This window comes from Procambarus clarkii, chromosome 75 (assembly GCF_040958095.1).
Source record: "Procambarus clarkii isolate CNS0578487 chromosome 75, FALCON_Pclarkii_2.0, whole genome shotgun sequence".
NCBI classification, from domain to species: domain Eukaryota; kingdom Metazoa; phylum Arthropoda; class Malacostraca; order Decapoda; family Cambaridae; genus Procambarus; species Procambarus clarkii.
Window position 1 is genome coordinate 19314894 of NC_091224.1, and position 12781 is coordinate 19327674.

The 12781-nt window shown below is 48.9% G+C and overlaps 1 protein-coding gene across 6 annotated transcripts in view; it reads left to right on the top strand.

Moving 5' to 3' along the window:
* LOC123771828 (RAC-alpha serine/threonine-protein kinase) overlaps nt 1-12781 on the top strand; it is a 140440-nt gene that overhangs the window by 112220 nt on the left and 15439 nt on the right. For all 6 annotated transcript variants that reach the window (XM_069313240.1, XM_069313245.1, XM_069313244.1 and 3 more), the window contains one exon: nt 11896-12060. In XM_069313240.1, the coding sequence (XP_069169341.1) occupies nt 11896-12060 (165 nt within the window). The remainder of the gene's footprint in view (nt 1-11895; nt 12061-12781) is intronic.

Below are 12781 nucleotides of genomic sequence, written 5' to 3' on the forward strand. Positions count from 1 at the left end.
TTCTTCCTCGCCCCCCCCCCCCCTACTTCCGACTCTCTCGCTCCGTCCCCTCCCGTTTCGGTGGTTACGCCCCCTGTTCCTGCTATGGAGGTCTTTTTGGTCCCCCGCTTCCGTCTCGGTTGGTGTCCTTGCGGAGGTGCATCCCCTGCTATCTGCCCTTGACCCTCGGTTATCCCCCCCCCCCTCTCCCTCCTCCAGACCCTACTCGGTCCTCTAGCTACCTTCCCTCCTCCTTTACTCCGTTTACCCATGCCCCCTAACCCTGACTTCGCTGACCCTGATCCTGCGCTTCTTCAATGTGCTTTATTCCCTTTTCGCTTTTGTTTCTTCGTTGTTCTCTGTTGCTGTCTTTCCTCTTCTCGTCGATGTCTATTCTTAAATGGAACGTTCGTGGTTATCAAGCCAATTTCCTCGAACTCCAGCTTCTGATTTCGCAGTCACCTCACCTTTGTGTCTGTCTCCAGGAGCCGATGCTTTGTGCTCGTCCTGGTCGCTTTCGTGGCTATTCCTTTCTCTCCCCCCCCCTCCCCCCCCCCCCCCGCCCAGCTGTTGCTGGGGCTCCTAACTCTTCCACTCTCTTGATTCGCTCTGATGTTCCCTTTGTCCCCTTAATTTTTCCTTCGCCTCTCCATTGTTCTGCTGCTCGTATCTTTGTGAGGAAATGGTACACCATTTGTTCCATTTCTCTCCTCCCCCCCCCCCAGTGTCCCGCTTTCTCTTCCTGATCTGAAACACCTGCCTGGACTCCTTACCGGAGCCTGTGCTCCTGCTAGGTGATTTCAATTGTCATCATTTCCTTTGGGGTGGTGTTCTGACGAACACCCGGGGTCGCCTTCTTGAGCCGTTTATCCTCTCTTCTTCCCTGTCTCTTCTGAATTCTGGTGAGCCCACGCATTTGGACTCTCAGACTCGCTGTAACGGAGGGTGGGGGAAATAGCTCTATCTTGTCCATTATTCCACCCCCCAGTTATCTAACGAGGCCGGGGGAAACAGCTCTCTCTAGTCCGTTATCCCGTCCCCAGTTAGCTAACTATTCTAGAGCACTCCCAGAGATCCTAAGGCAACCTCTCTCGTTCAACACCTTGTAACCTAGGTATTTGACTACCTAGGTGCTAAGACTACAAGGCGCCGTCACTTGATCAGTTACCCGAAACTCTAGAGAGAACTCTAGAATACAGAATCATTGCCACAAACGTATAAGAGAAAACGAAAGGAAAGAAATGAATAGTGAAGTAATTAGTGAGGGTTTGGGGTGAGAGGGAGAGAGGTGGGAGGAGCGAGGAGGGTCATTAGTTGAAAGTGAGAGTTTAGAGAGGGGTGGAGGGAGAGGAATAGATAGGTAGAAGTAGAAGAGTAGATAGTAGAAGTAGAAGAGTAGATAGTAGAAGTAGAAGAGTAGATAGTAGAAGACGAAATGCTGCCACCATCCATTCATGATCATTACGTACAAGACAAGGAATGGAACTTGTCTGTATCACAATATTCACCAAAGATGTTATCAAGAGATCATTATTAGTATGGTCCCATCTTTATCATGTACTCATTCTAAACCATGAAACCAGTAACCACAGAGGCTTTCTCACCTCAACTCAAAATCTCTAGGGAACAAAATAAAGTCCATTTAAATAATAAATTCAACAATTATATTTTTCATGATAAGTATCATAACTTAAGCAATCCAATTAAAATGTTAAAGATTAATATTCAAAGTGAGTCATCCTCCAAGAATCTGAGAACACTACAACTGACTGCCCCTGATCACACAACACTTGTAAAACACGACCACGTCACCTAAATGTTCACTCACCGAGGACTGAGTCTAAGTTGAATAGAGAGGGGGGGGGGGGGGGTCTGCAATTTTCAGGCAGCGTCACCCCCCCGTCTGGTGACGGCCTATCTCGACGGCTGGCCTCTGCTCTGCTCCGCTGGCCGGTCTCCTATTGCTTAATGCTTTCGAATCGATAGCTCTCCGAGTATATATTGGGGGAACCTAGTAGCTAACTCCGCCCACAAGTAGATAGCCTCCGGCACTCTACCAAGCCACTCCTTAAACGTCGGCAAGTTTGAAGGCTACCAGACTCCAATTAAGAGATTAGTAGAAGTAAGGTGAAATTCGCATGATCTGACCTCAGGTCACTTGTGGTCATTAACTTTTAGAGGTGTGACTTTCCGGTGGACAAACTGGCGCCTTCTCTAATCCCTGTCTGTGACTCGTGTACTCTATGTATGTATTAAACTAAACCAAACACTTTTACAGTGTTACATCGCACCCTTTCCTGTCTTGATCTTTCTCTTTGCTCGTCTTCTCTTTACTTAGATTTCACGTGGCAGGTTCTTGATGACCTTCATGGCAGTGACCATTTCCCCATCCTTGTTACCTTTTTCTCTTCACCCTTCCCTCTCCTTCCCTAGGTGGCAGTTTGCTAAGGCAGACTGGAACCTATTTATCCTCAGTGCTGCTCTCCCTGACCTCTCCCTTTCAGCCTCTCCCTCGCTCTCTCCTCCTTTTTCATGACACTGTCTTCCACGCTGCCCTCTGCTCTATTCCTCGCTCTTCCTCCCGGGGCCCATGGAAGTGTGTTCCCTGGTGGAATACAGACTGTGCTCGGGCTGTCTGCTGTAAGCGTGCAGCCTGGAAGAGAGACCGCCGCCGGCAGACGGCCGATTCTTTTCTTTTATTTCGGAAGGCGAGTGTTGTTGCCCGTAGGGCCATCCGTACGGCTAAATGTGAATGTTGGGCGTCTTATGTCTCCACCATTACGTCCGAAACGCCTCTGTAGCAGATCTGGAAGCGTATCCACAAGATAGCAGGTAAGTTCGTTCCCGATGTCTCGCCGGTCCTTTACCTCCGTGGTACTCTTGTGGCGGACCCGTTGCAGGTCGCTACCGAACTGGGTTCCCACTTTTCTTCTGTTAGCTCTGGTTTTCATCTTCCCCAATCTTTCCTTCTTCATAAACCTGTGCTTGAATCTTGTCCTTTTGGGTTTCCGTTCTCTCTCTCTCTCTCTCTCTCTCTCTCTCTCTCTCTCTCTCTCTCTCTCTCTCTCTCTCTCTCTCTCTCTCTCTCTCTCTCTCTCTCTGTCTCTCTCTCTCTCTCTCTCTCTCTCTCTCTCTCTCTCTGTCTCTCTCTCTCTCTCTCTCTCTCTCTCTCTGTCTCTCTCTCTCTCTCTCTCTCTCTCTCTCTCTCTCTCTCTCTCTCTCTCTGTCTCTCTCTCTCTCTCTGTCTCTCTCTCTCTCTCTCTCTCTCTCTCTCTCTCTCTCTCTCTCTCTCTCTCTCTCTCTCTCTCTCTCTGTCTCTCTCTCTCTCTCTCTCTCTCTCTCTCTCTCTCTCGTCTCTGTCTCTCTCTCTCTCTCTCTCTCTCTCTCTCTCTCTCTCTCTCTCTCTCTCTCTCTCTCTCTCTCTCTCTCTCTCTCTCTCTCTCTCTCTCTCTCTCTCTCTCTCTCTCTCTCTCTCTCTCTCTCTCTCTCTCTCTCTCTCTCTCTCTCTCTCTCTCTCTCTCTCTCTCTCTCTCTCTGTCTCTCTCTCTCTCTCTCTCTCTCTCTCTCTCTCTCTCTCTCTCTCTCTCTCTCTCTCTCTCTCTCTCTCTCTCTCTCTCTCTCTCTCTCTCTCTCTCTCTCTCTCTCTCTCTCTCTCTCTCTCTCTCTCTCTCTCTCTCTCTCTCTCTCTCTCTCTCTCTCTCTCTCTCTCTCTCTCTCTCTCTCTCTCTCTCTCTCTCTCTCTCTCTCTCTCTCTCTGTCTCTCTCTCTCTCTCTCTCTCTCTCTCTCTCTCTCTCTCTCTCTCTCTCTCTCTCTCTCTCTCTCTCTCTCTCTCTCTCTCTCTCTCTCTCTCTCTCTCTCTCTCTCTCTCTCTCTCTCTCTCTCTCTCTCTCTCTCTCTCTCTCTCTCTCTCTCTCTCTCTCTCTCTCTCTCTCTCTCTCTCTCTCTCTCTCTCTCTCTCTCTCTCTCTCTCTCTCTCTCTCTCTCTCTCTCTCTCTCTCTCTCTCTCTCTCTCTCTCTCTCTCTCTCTCTCTCTGTCTCTCTCTCTCTCTCTCTTCTCTCTCTCTCTCTCTCTCTAAACTTAGGTCTGCCCTGGCCCTTTGCGGTTCTAAGGCGGCTGGCTCCGATGGCATTCATTACTGAGATGATTTGCCATCTTCTTCCATGCACGTCTCAGTATTTACCGAGTCTGTATAATCAGATCTGGGAGTCGTCGTCAGTCCCTGAGGACTGACTCGATGCCGTTGTCCTCCCTGTTCGCAAACCAGGGTCTCTGGGAACATCCCTTAAGGACTTTCGCCCTATTGCCATTACAAGTTGTCTGCAAACTCATTGAACGTATGGTTTACGTTCGTTTGATGTGGTTCTTGGAACACCATCACCACCTCTCCCCTTCTCAACTTGGTTTCCGGAAGTGCAGCAGCACAACAGATGTCCTGGTGAACTTGGAGGTCTATATTCGTACTGCTTTTGCTGCGAAGACCTCCGTTGTTGCCGTCCTTTTTTTACATGGAAAAGGCTTACGACACCACTTGGCGATATCATTCTATCCCAGCTTCATTCTTTTGGCCTTCGTGATCATCTCCCTCTTTCTCCGCAGCTTCCTCTCTCGTCGTTCCTTTCGGGTGAGGCTTGGTACTGCTCTCTCTGCCTCTTTACAGCAATACGAAGGTGTGCCCCAAGGTTGTGTTCTCAGCACTACTCTTTTTCTGGTTGTCCTCAATGATCTTTTCCTCTCTTCCTTCAGGCGTCTTCTGCTCTATATGTCGAAAATCTTACCCTTTGCTGTCAGGGTGATGATTCGCCTCTCCTTCAACGCCGGCTTCAACTTGTGATTGATGCCGTGTTGTCTTGCGCCACCGATCATGGCTTCAGGTTCTCTACATCCAAGACTTGTGCCATGACTTTTACTCGGAAGCGTCCTTCTCTGTCGCTTTATGGTCACCCCATTGTGTTCAAGGATTCCGCTAAGCTTTTGGGGTTGAACTTTAACACTCGTTTGTCTTGGTTGCCTCATATCTCTTACCTCCGTATTGAATGCTCTAAGGCCCTTGCCCTCCTTCGGGTATTGTCCCATACTTACTTGGGGAGTGGATAGGCGCACACTACTCGCTTTACATTCCTCTCTCGTTCTGTCTAAGCTCGATTATGGTTTCCCTGCTTACTCGTCTGCTTCTTCTCCTACTCCTTGCCGTCTTGATGCTTTGCACCATACTGGTTGCGCCTCAGTTCTGGTTCCTTTTGTTCGACTCCCGTCATCAGCTTGTATGTTGACACTGGCTTCCTATCTCTCCAGGACCACCGTTATCGCTACTGTCTTTGCTGTCTTGCGCGGTCTTTGCAACATCCTTCCTCTCGCTTCTGTCGTGCTTTAACTTTTGCCCCTCCTGCGGTGCCTGTTCCTCTTCACCACCTCCCCTCTTTCTGTCCGGTTATCTCGCTTACAGGATTCTCTTTCAGTTCGTATTTCTAATATTTCTACTCGTGTTTCCTTCTTTGCCCCCGTGGAGAGTCCCCCTTCTGCAGTTTTGTACATCCTTAACTCACATCACTAAAGCTTTTACCCCTCCTACTGTTCTAAAACACCTTTTTACCCCTCCTACGGTTTTAAAACGCTTTTTGAGTATAGCGATGGTTCACACATTTTATTATTAATATATCATACTACATACTATTGAATAATATTACTGGAAAAAAGTAAGAAAACATCAATCAGTGACATTGAAATAATTAGGTAATAATATCTTTGTGGCAACTCCCGCCTGACAGGTAGAACTAAGCAGACCCCCTCTGACGTATGCTGTGTCAACGCCTCTTTTCTGGTGGGAGCCCCTTTGGCTTCCTGATGCTATCCAGGCGAGATTGCTAATGTCAGACTTTGGCATCAGTGATGTGTATGGAATTCTTTGGGACTACCAGGGACCACGAGCCAGAGCCTCGCCCCCTCAGAGAGGCACGAGGAGCAATGTCATATAGAAACTCCCGTGTGGTGTGAAGCATTCTATGTTTGCCATCGACCGGGGTCTGGCACCCAGAAAGGTAGGTGCCTCAAAACAAACCCCTGTTCTGGTGAAAATTGCTATAAAAAGCCAAACTAGTGGACATGACTCCCCAAACAGAAATGAGCAAATGAGTATGACATTCGCCGTGCTGCTGTCTGCGCAGCTCCCCCTCCCGAGGAGCCGGAAGTCGGAGCCCCAGACCCCCCCGCACCAGCAATTCACACCCTAGTTCTGAGGCTGATGCACTAGACAGAGGTTGTGTGATCTGGTTCCAGACTTAGTTTCAGCTCTGGTCCTTGTGTGTAGTGGCTGTCTTTTAGAGGGTGTGCGAGCCAGGAGTGTTTCTTCAGTACTCGGGCTGCATGCGCTTGGGGTTTCCTTTCCTAGATGCCTGGTAAGTACTGCCCTTGGGGCCACCTTCCACAAGTTCCTTGGGTTCCGCCTTTTCTTGGCCATTTACTGCTCGGTTTTCTGCCGCCCTTTGTGTGCTAGGGTATTCCAACTCCCTTGTTTGCCTTAGGGTAGGAGGCAGTTTGCACTGGTAAAGGGTTCAGGGTTCTGCGTAGCTTGTTTTCACCATTCATACCCCATTCATGTGGGGTTTTCTTTTTCTTTTTGTTTGCCTGTCTGGTAAGGGGGGGGGTATCTGCCTTGATTATTGCTCCCTGTCTTGATTATTGCTCCCTGTCTTGATTATTGCTCCCTGTCTTGATTATTGCTCCCTGTCTTGATTATTGCTCCCTGTATACTGAGTATTCTTATCTATTTAGGTGGTACCCTCTGCTAGGTTCTCGTAAGTTTACACCTCCCGAGGGTTCAGTTATTTAGGAAGTTATTTGATAGACTTGGGCGCCGGTTAGCAGTACCCTGCTTGGGCTTCCCTGAGCGCGAGTTCCGTCTCAGGACCCTGGGAAACCCCACAGGCGTGAGTGGGTCCGATGGATGTGACCCCTGAGTCTTCCCCCCCCCCCCTCCCCTCACTTTGTGTGAGGTCGAGGGTTGCTCTGTCCCCTTGTCTCAGGGTTACTCTTACTGTTTTTGCCTCCGTCACGCCACCTGTTGGGTCTGTGACACTTTCGACCCAGTCTCCTGCAAGTTTTGTTGCTGGTGACTCAGTTTACCCAATCTACTGACGACATCATTCAGGTACAGGCAGTGCAAGCATTGCATATTAGGTTTCAGTTGTTGCAAGGCGCTAGGTTGGTTGCTGTGCCAGAAGCCCCGAGGCTACCTCGTTTTGCTTACAGGAACCTAGACTTCGGGGTGTTGGTAACTTTTGCCTTGGTTCTATCTGTGCCCCCTCGTCCTTACCCCTGTTGTAGTTTGATTGTTCCCCCCCCCCTCCCTGCTTCCGGCCCCGAAACGTCTGAGGGTTTGTAGTCAGGGCAGAGTTTAGATGGCCTTGAGACTCGGGCAGTCTCGGGGGATGCCCTTTCCAGGAATGGCACGGAGACGTTTAAGTCGGTTCTTCCTGCCGAAGCGTCTAGGTCTGACCAGTGCACTGCCTTCCATCAGGCTTTTACGGCTGCACCGACCTTTTCTTTTGAGGCTGGGGCTTTGGGAGATGACTCTGCCCTGGGTCCTGATGTGAAGGATCCTGGGGCTGACTTGGAGGGCCTTGGGCCCCTGTTGGACCTCACCTAGGTTTTTCTACCTTCTGAGCAGTGTTTATTGTTACAAGGAGTGGGGTTTTACTTTTCCCCCCTCTGCGTAGGAATTGGAATTGGTGTCTGCCCCTTCCCGAGTTCGGTTCTTTGTCCCTTCAGGTGTTTCGGTCCTGTCTCTTCAGAGGTTTTTGGCTTCACGTATCCAGCCTCATGTGGTGTGGGAGACCTTTGCGGCTTACCTCCTGCGCGACCCAGATTACGCCTCTATAATGGATCCGTCTTCCTTCAGGTTAGGGTCTTCGTTTCCCTACTGGATCCGTTATGAGGTCCCGGAGTCGTCCTGGCTTGCGGACTGTCCTGTTTTTTGTTTGGAGGCATGGCATATCTTTTGTCGTTCCCTGCACGCTTGAGTGGCAGTGAGATGTTGATGGTGGTTCAGATTTTCCTAGGGTGCGAGTTTGAGCCCCTCAATGAGTGCTTGTTTGCCCCCTGCCCTTCCTCGGAATGTTGGCATTGTGCAGGTTTTCTCCCTTTTGGCTGTGCAGGTTACTGAGGACTTGCGTGCTCATGGCCTCCTGGCTTCAGCCTTGCGATTCTTTTCCCTCGTGGAGCTGTCTGCTGACTGGCTTGAGGAGGATGTGGGGTTATCTTGAGATGATTTCAGGGCTTTAGTGTCCCCGCGGCCCGGTCCTCGACCAGGCCTCCACCTCCAGAAAGCAGCCCATGACAGCTGACTAACACCCAGGTACCTAATTTACTGCTAGGTAACAGGGGGCATATTGTGAAAGAAACTCTGCCCATTGTTTTTCGCCGGCGCCTGGGATCGAACCCGGGACCACAGGATCACAAGTGCTGTCCACTCGGCCGACTGGCATCTCTACATCCTAGAAATACTACTAGATGTGGGGTCGACACCGAATCCTGCGGGATGCGGTGTCGCCGTTTTATGCCTCCCGACTCGCGTATCAGCAGGCGGTATACTGGCTTCCTCCCTGGAATCTGCCCGAGCCCTGGCTCTTAGAATGTTTTCGCCCTTTTTGCCCGCGGTATTGTGACCAGTGCTCACCAGGCTGGCCAGGGGTAGATGGGTCCATCCTTCCATCGAGCCCACAGCATGTTGCGTGAGTTCACGAGGTGTGGTTTTCTGTTCAGAGGGTTCGGGTAGCCTGCGGAGAAACGATCCTGATCCATTCAGACTGCTCCCTGGTGGTTCATTGTCTGAACCGAGGGGGGGTTCGATGCAGTCCTTGGTTCTATGGATGACTTGTCTGCCTGAGTTCTCTGGGTTTGGCTCTCCTGGCAGTTCCTGTTCGAGGGGGTGTCCAACGGACAGGCTGTCTCGGTTCGTTCCTTTGTCCATGGATTGGACGGTCGACGCCAACCCATTCAGTTGGCTCTACCAGACATTCGAGCGCCTGGAGATGGACTTCATCTCAGCATGGGTGCGGCGCCTTCTGATATATGTGGCGCCCTTCCCCTACTGCGAAGCTGCCAGGGTCGATGCCTTTCAGCAGGACTGGTCGAGGTAGGGGCTCCTATACCTCTTTTCCAACCATTTCCACTGTTGCTCCAGGTCCTGACTCGCTTGGAGACTTACCAGGGGAGACTAGTCCTCTTGGACCCATGGTGGCCGGCCCAGTCTTGGTTTCAGGCACATGCTTGTTCAGTGTGTGAACCCGGGGGTTTTCCCACGGCTTCAGCTCTTTCAACAGAATCGGTCCGGTATGTCACGTGACTGGTTCGATCCTCTTCTCAAGTCTTCGCGTATGGTATTTTTTACTCGGGTCTATCATCATCTCTATGGTGGTCAGGTGGCTTCGTTGATGTCCCACCTGCGGGCTTCGTCTCGGCGGCAGTATGAGATCTCTTGGCAGCCCTTCCGTTTCTTTCTTTCGCTTCGTAGGTGTACTTCACTGTCTGTTAAGGTTGTCTTGTTCTTTGTTTGTTCCAGGAACCATCGTCTTATGCCGATTACTGTTGCCTCCTTTCGTGCTGCGCTGGCGGAGCTGCTACAGCTTGCTTTCGGCATTGATGTTACTTCTATGCCGTTTCGCAAGCTGTCTCGTGCGTTGTTTCACCCCCGACCTGTTCATGCGCCTCCTGGTCGCTGGACTAGGGTGCTCTGTCATCTCTTCTCGTTTTGTAGTGGCCTCTTCGGTTCAGAACTGTTTCTCTAAGGCTCTTTTCTTGTTGGCATTGGCCTCTGGGGGTCGGGTCGGGGAGCTTTACGCTCTCCTCCGGCACAAAGGTTTCTGCTCGTTTGGTCCTGGTGGTAGGTTTGTTCGTTTGCAGCCATCTCCTTCTTTTCTTGCAAAGAACGAGACTGCTGCTTTCCGGAGGGGTCCTTGGGTTGTTGATGCTTGGTTCGTTAGGCCGGGGGTGCATCATGTGCTGTCTCCAGTTGCAGCTCTCCACCGTTATTTGCGTGCCACTGACTTCGTAGCCCAAGATGCGCTTTGGATTGATCCAGTTTTCCCTTCTTCCCTGTTCCTCAGGGTTATTCGGTCTAACCAGCCTGCGATCTATCCCAATGCCCATGAAGTTCGTAAGTTTGCTGCACTTGCTTGCTGTATTTGGTAACATGTCTTGGGTTGACATTCAGGTGCTGGGTTTTTGTAGGTTGAACAGAGTCCTGGCGGTGCTTTACTAGGTGAACGTTCCTGGGCCTAGTTGGGCCTGTGTCGCTTTGGGTCGGCAGTTGCATCCCGTTGTCTTGTCTTTGCATTGAGGCGCGAGTGCCAACTGCCTCCCGGGTAAGTCCTTCTGGTTTTAATTTTTTGGTAGGTAGCTCTGGGGAGCCGAAGGGGCTCTCCCCAGAAAACCAGCGTTGAATGTAATGAAACGCCTTTTTCTGGGTGTTTTGATATCTAGCCTCAGAGCTGGGGTGTGGATTGCCGGCACCTGGGATTCCCCCTTCCCCTTCCTGGGGAGGGGAGAGCTGTGTAGACAGCGGCACGGCAACATGTGACATCATGCTCGTTTCTGATTGGGGGTTCTGTCCACTAGTTCGGCTCTTTGTAGTAATTTTCACCAGAATAAGGATTTATTTTGGGGGTGTCTATCTTTTTGAGTGCCTGACCCGGTCGATGGCAGACACAGAATGCTTCTAAGCACAAGTGGTTTCTATTGGCCATTGCTCCTTGTGCCTCTCTGAGGAAGCCAGGTTCTGGCTCGTGGTCCCCGGTAGGCCCAAAAAACTCCAAACATATGACTGATGCCAAAGTCTGACATTAACATCAGCCTGGATAACTCCAGGAAGCTTTCTGGTCTCGCCCAGAAAATGGTGTTTCATTATATTCAACACTGTTTTTTTAATGAGTTCAGTGATAACTTTAAAAATTTCCCTTGATGATTCTGTGCCATTTTCACCTATCTGCTCCCTCCAGGAAGTATTTTGCAGTTCCCCTCTTATTCCTTGCTAGTCTTCTCGAAAGTATTTCAGAAAATCATCATGATGGCTCTTATGTGGGTTTCTATATATGTAATCCATCTTATAATATGGTGATCACACGACGGAGTGAGCTTTTCTTCTACTTGAATATGTGGCTTTGGCCATCATCTGCTGTAACATTTCTTGGACTGATATTTGGGATTGGGTTTTGGCGTTCAAATTGAGTATTGAAGTATACTCGGCCCAGTATTTATAGTCAGTCTAGTCTCAGGTTCCAGTCAGTCATGTGTGGCTTTGGGCCATGTTTCCTGGCATGGTTTCTCTTCTTTATCCTAGTGTCTGCTCCTCTCCACCTTCCCTAGTAAGTCCTATTTTTGTTTCTTGTGGTTAGTTAACTTCAAGGAACTGGGGACCAGATCACCTTGTAGTGGTACTTGGCACTAATGAGTTTGAAACTAGTTTGAGTGAATCCCTTGTTCTGAATGTTGTTTGGAGAGTTGTTAGGCAGTTTTGAGAGTTCATTTTCTTTGAACTCTCAAAGTGTCTTTAGTGCTTCACTGATTTTCTGGAGGCATCTTCCAGTGGTGTGTCAAATTGCCACCCACTCCCTGTGCTTCTGATGGGGAGAGGTTCTAGCTCTGGTCCCGGGTAGGCCAAACAAAACTTCTACAACTGATGCGACTCTTTAGTATGAAGCGATCTCAGCAATATCACTTAAGGGAGTCACCTGGGATTCTTCAGAAAGAGATGTTTCATTAAATTCAATGCTGGGTTTTAACAAATGTAGCATATGATTGTTTTGAGAATGATACCCAAAGCTGAAAGGTATAGATAACTTTTAGATTCAGAATCATTAATGGTAGCTGTATAATGGAGCTATAGTGAAAGTGACTTCTTAAAACATATTTCACTTTTCAGGTTCGGTTCCCAAAGACTATTTCCCAAGAAGCCCATGATTTGCTTGAAGGTTTGCTTCAAAAGAATCCATACACTCGTTTAGGAGGTGGACCAGGTGATGTAAGAGAAATCCAGGACCATCTCTTCTATGCAGACATCGACTGGAACCTGATGACAGAGAAAAAGGTTAGAAGTTGTTGATATTTTCCTTTACTATTTTATTAAAGGCTGCAGTCAGTTTCCTTAGGTAGAAAAATTCAGTCATTAACCAATGCACTTCTCTGCATTAAAATACGACACACCTATGCTGCATCGAAAATAAATTCTTTCCAAAAAATTATTTTATCTTCTTATATTGTTAAAAATGCAGTCTCTGATCATGGGAAACTGAAAAAAAATTGTATGTGGCATACTTCAGCCGCGATGGAGCTGGGAAGTTGAGCATATTATGGGCGTTGAGGCGATGGAGTGTTTATGGTCACTAGGCCCGGCCACTTTGTGGGGTGGCAGTTGCCGCGAATATAATGTTTCACAATTATTTTGATGTTCCTCATTCGTTTCTTCTCTGGTTTTATGCTGTAATATTATTCAAAAGTGTAATTTGTGGAAACAGTGGAACCTCGAATAACGAATTTAATCCATTCCAGCGCCATGATCGTCATGTGAAATGGACGTCATACAAAACGAATTTTCCCATTGACAATAATGGAAATCAAATTAATCCGTTCTACCACCGAAAAACAACAATATGAGATTCGATGATTTAAATAATGGAGCAGCCTACCATGCATACACTGAACAAACCTTATGACATTTTCTTTCTTCAAATTTGTTTAATATTTTTCATTTGTTTTATAGCACAAGATTCATTCGGTGTTTGGCAGGTAGGCTGCTCCATGTTTCTTAA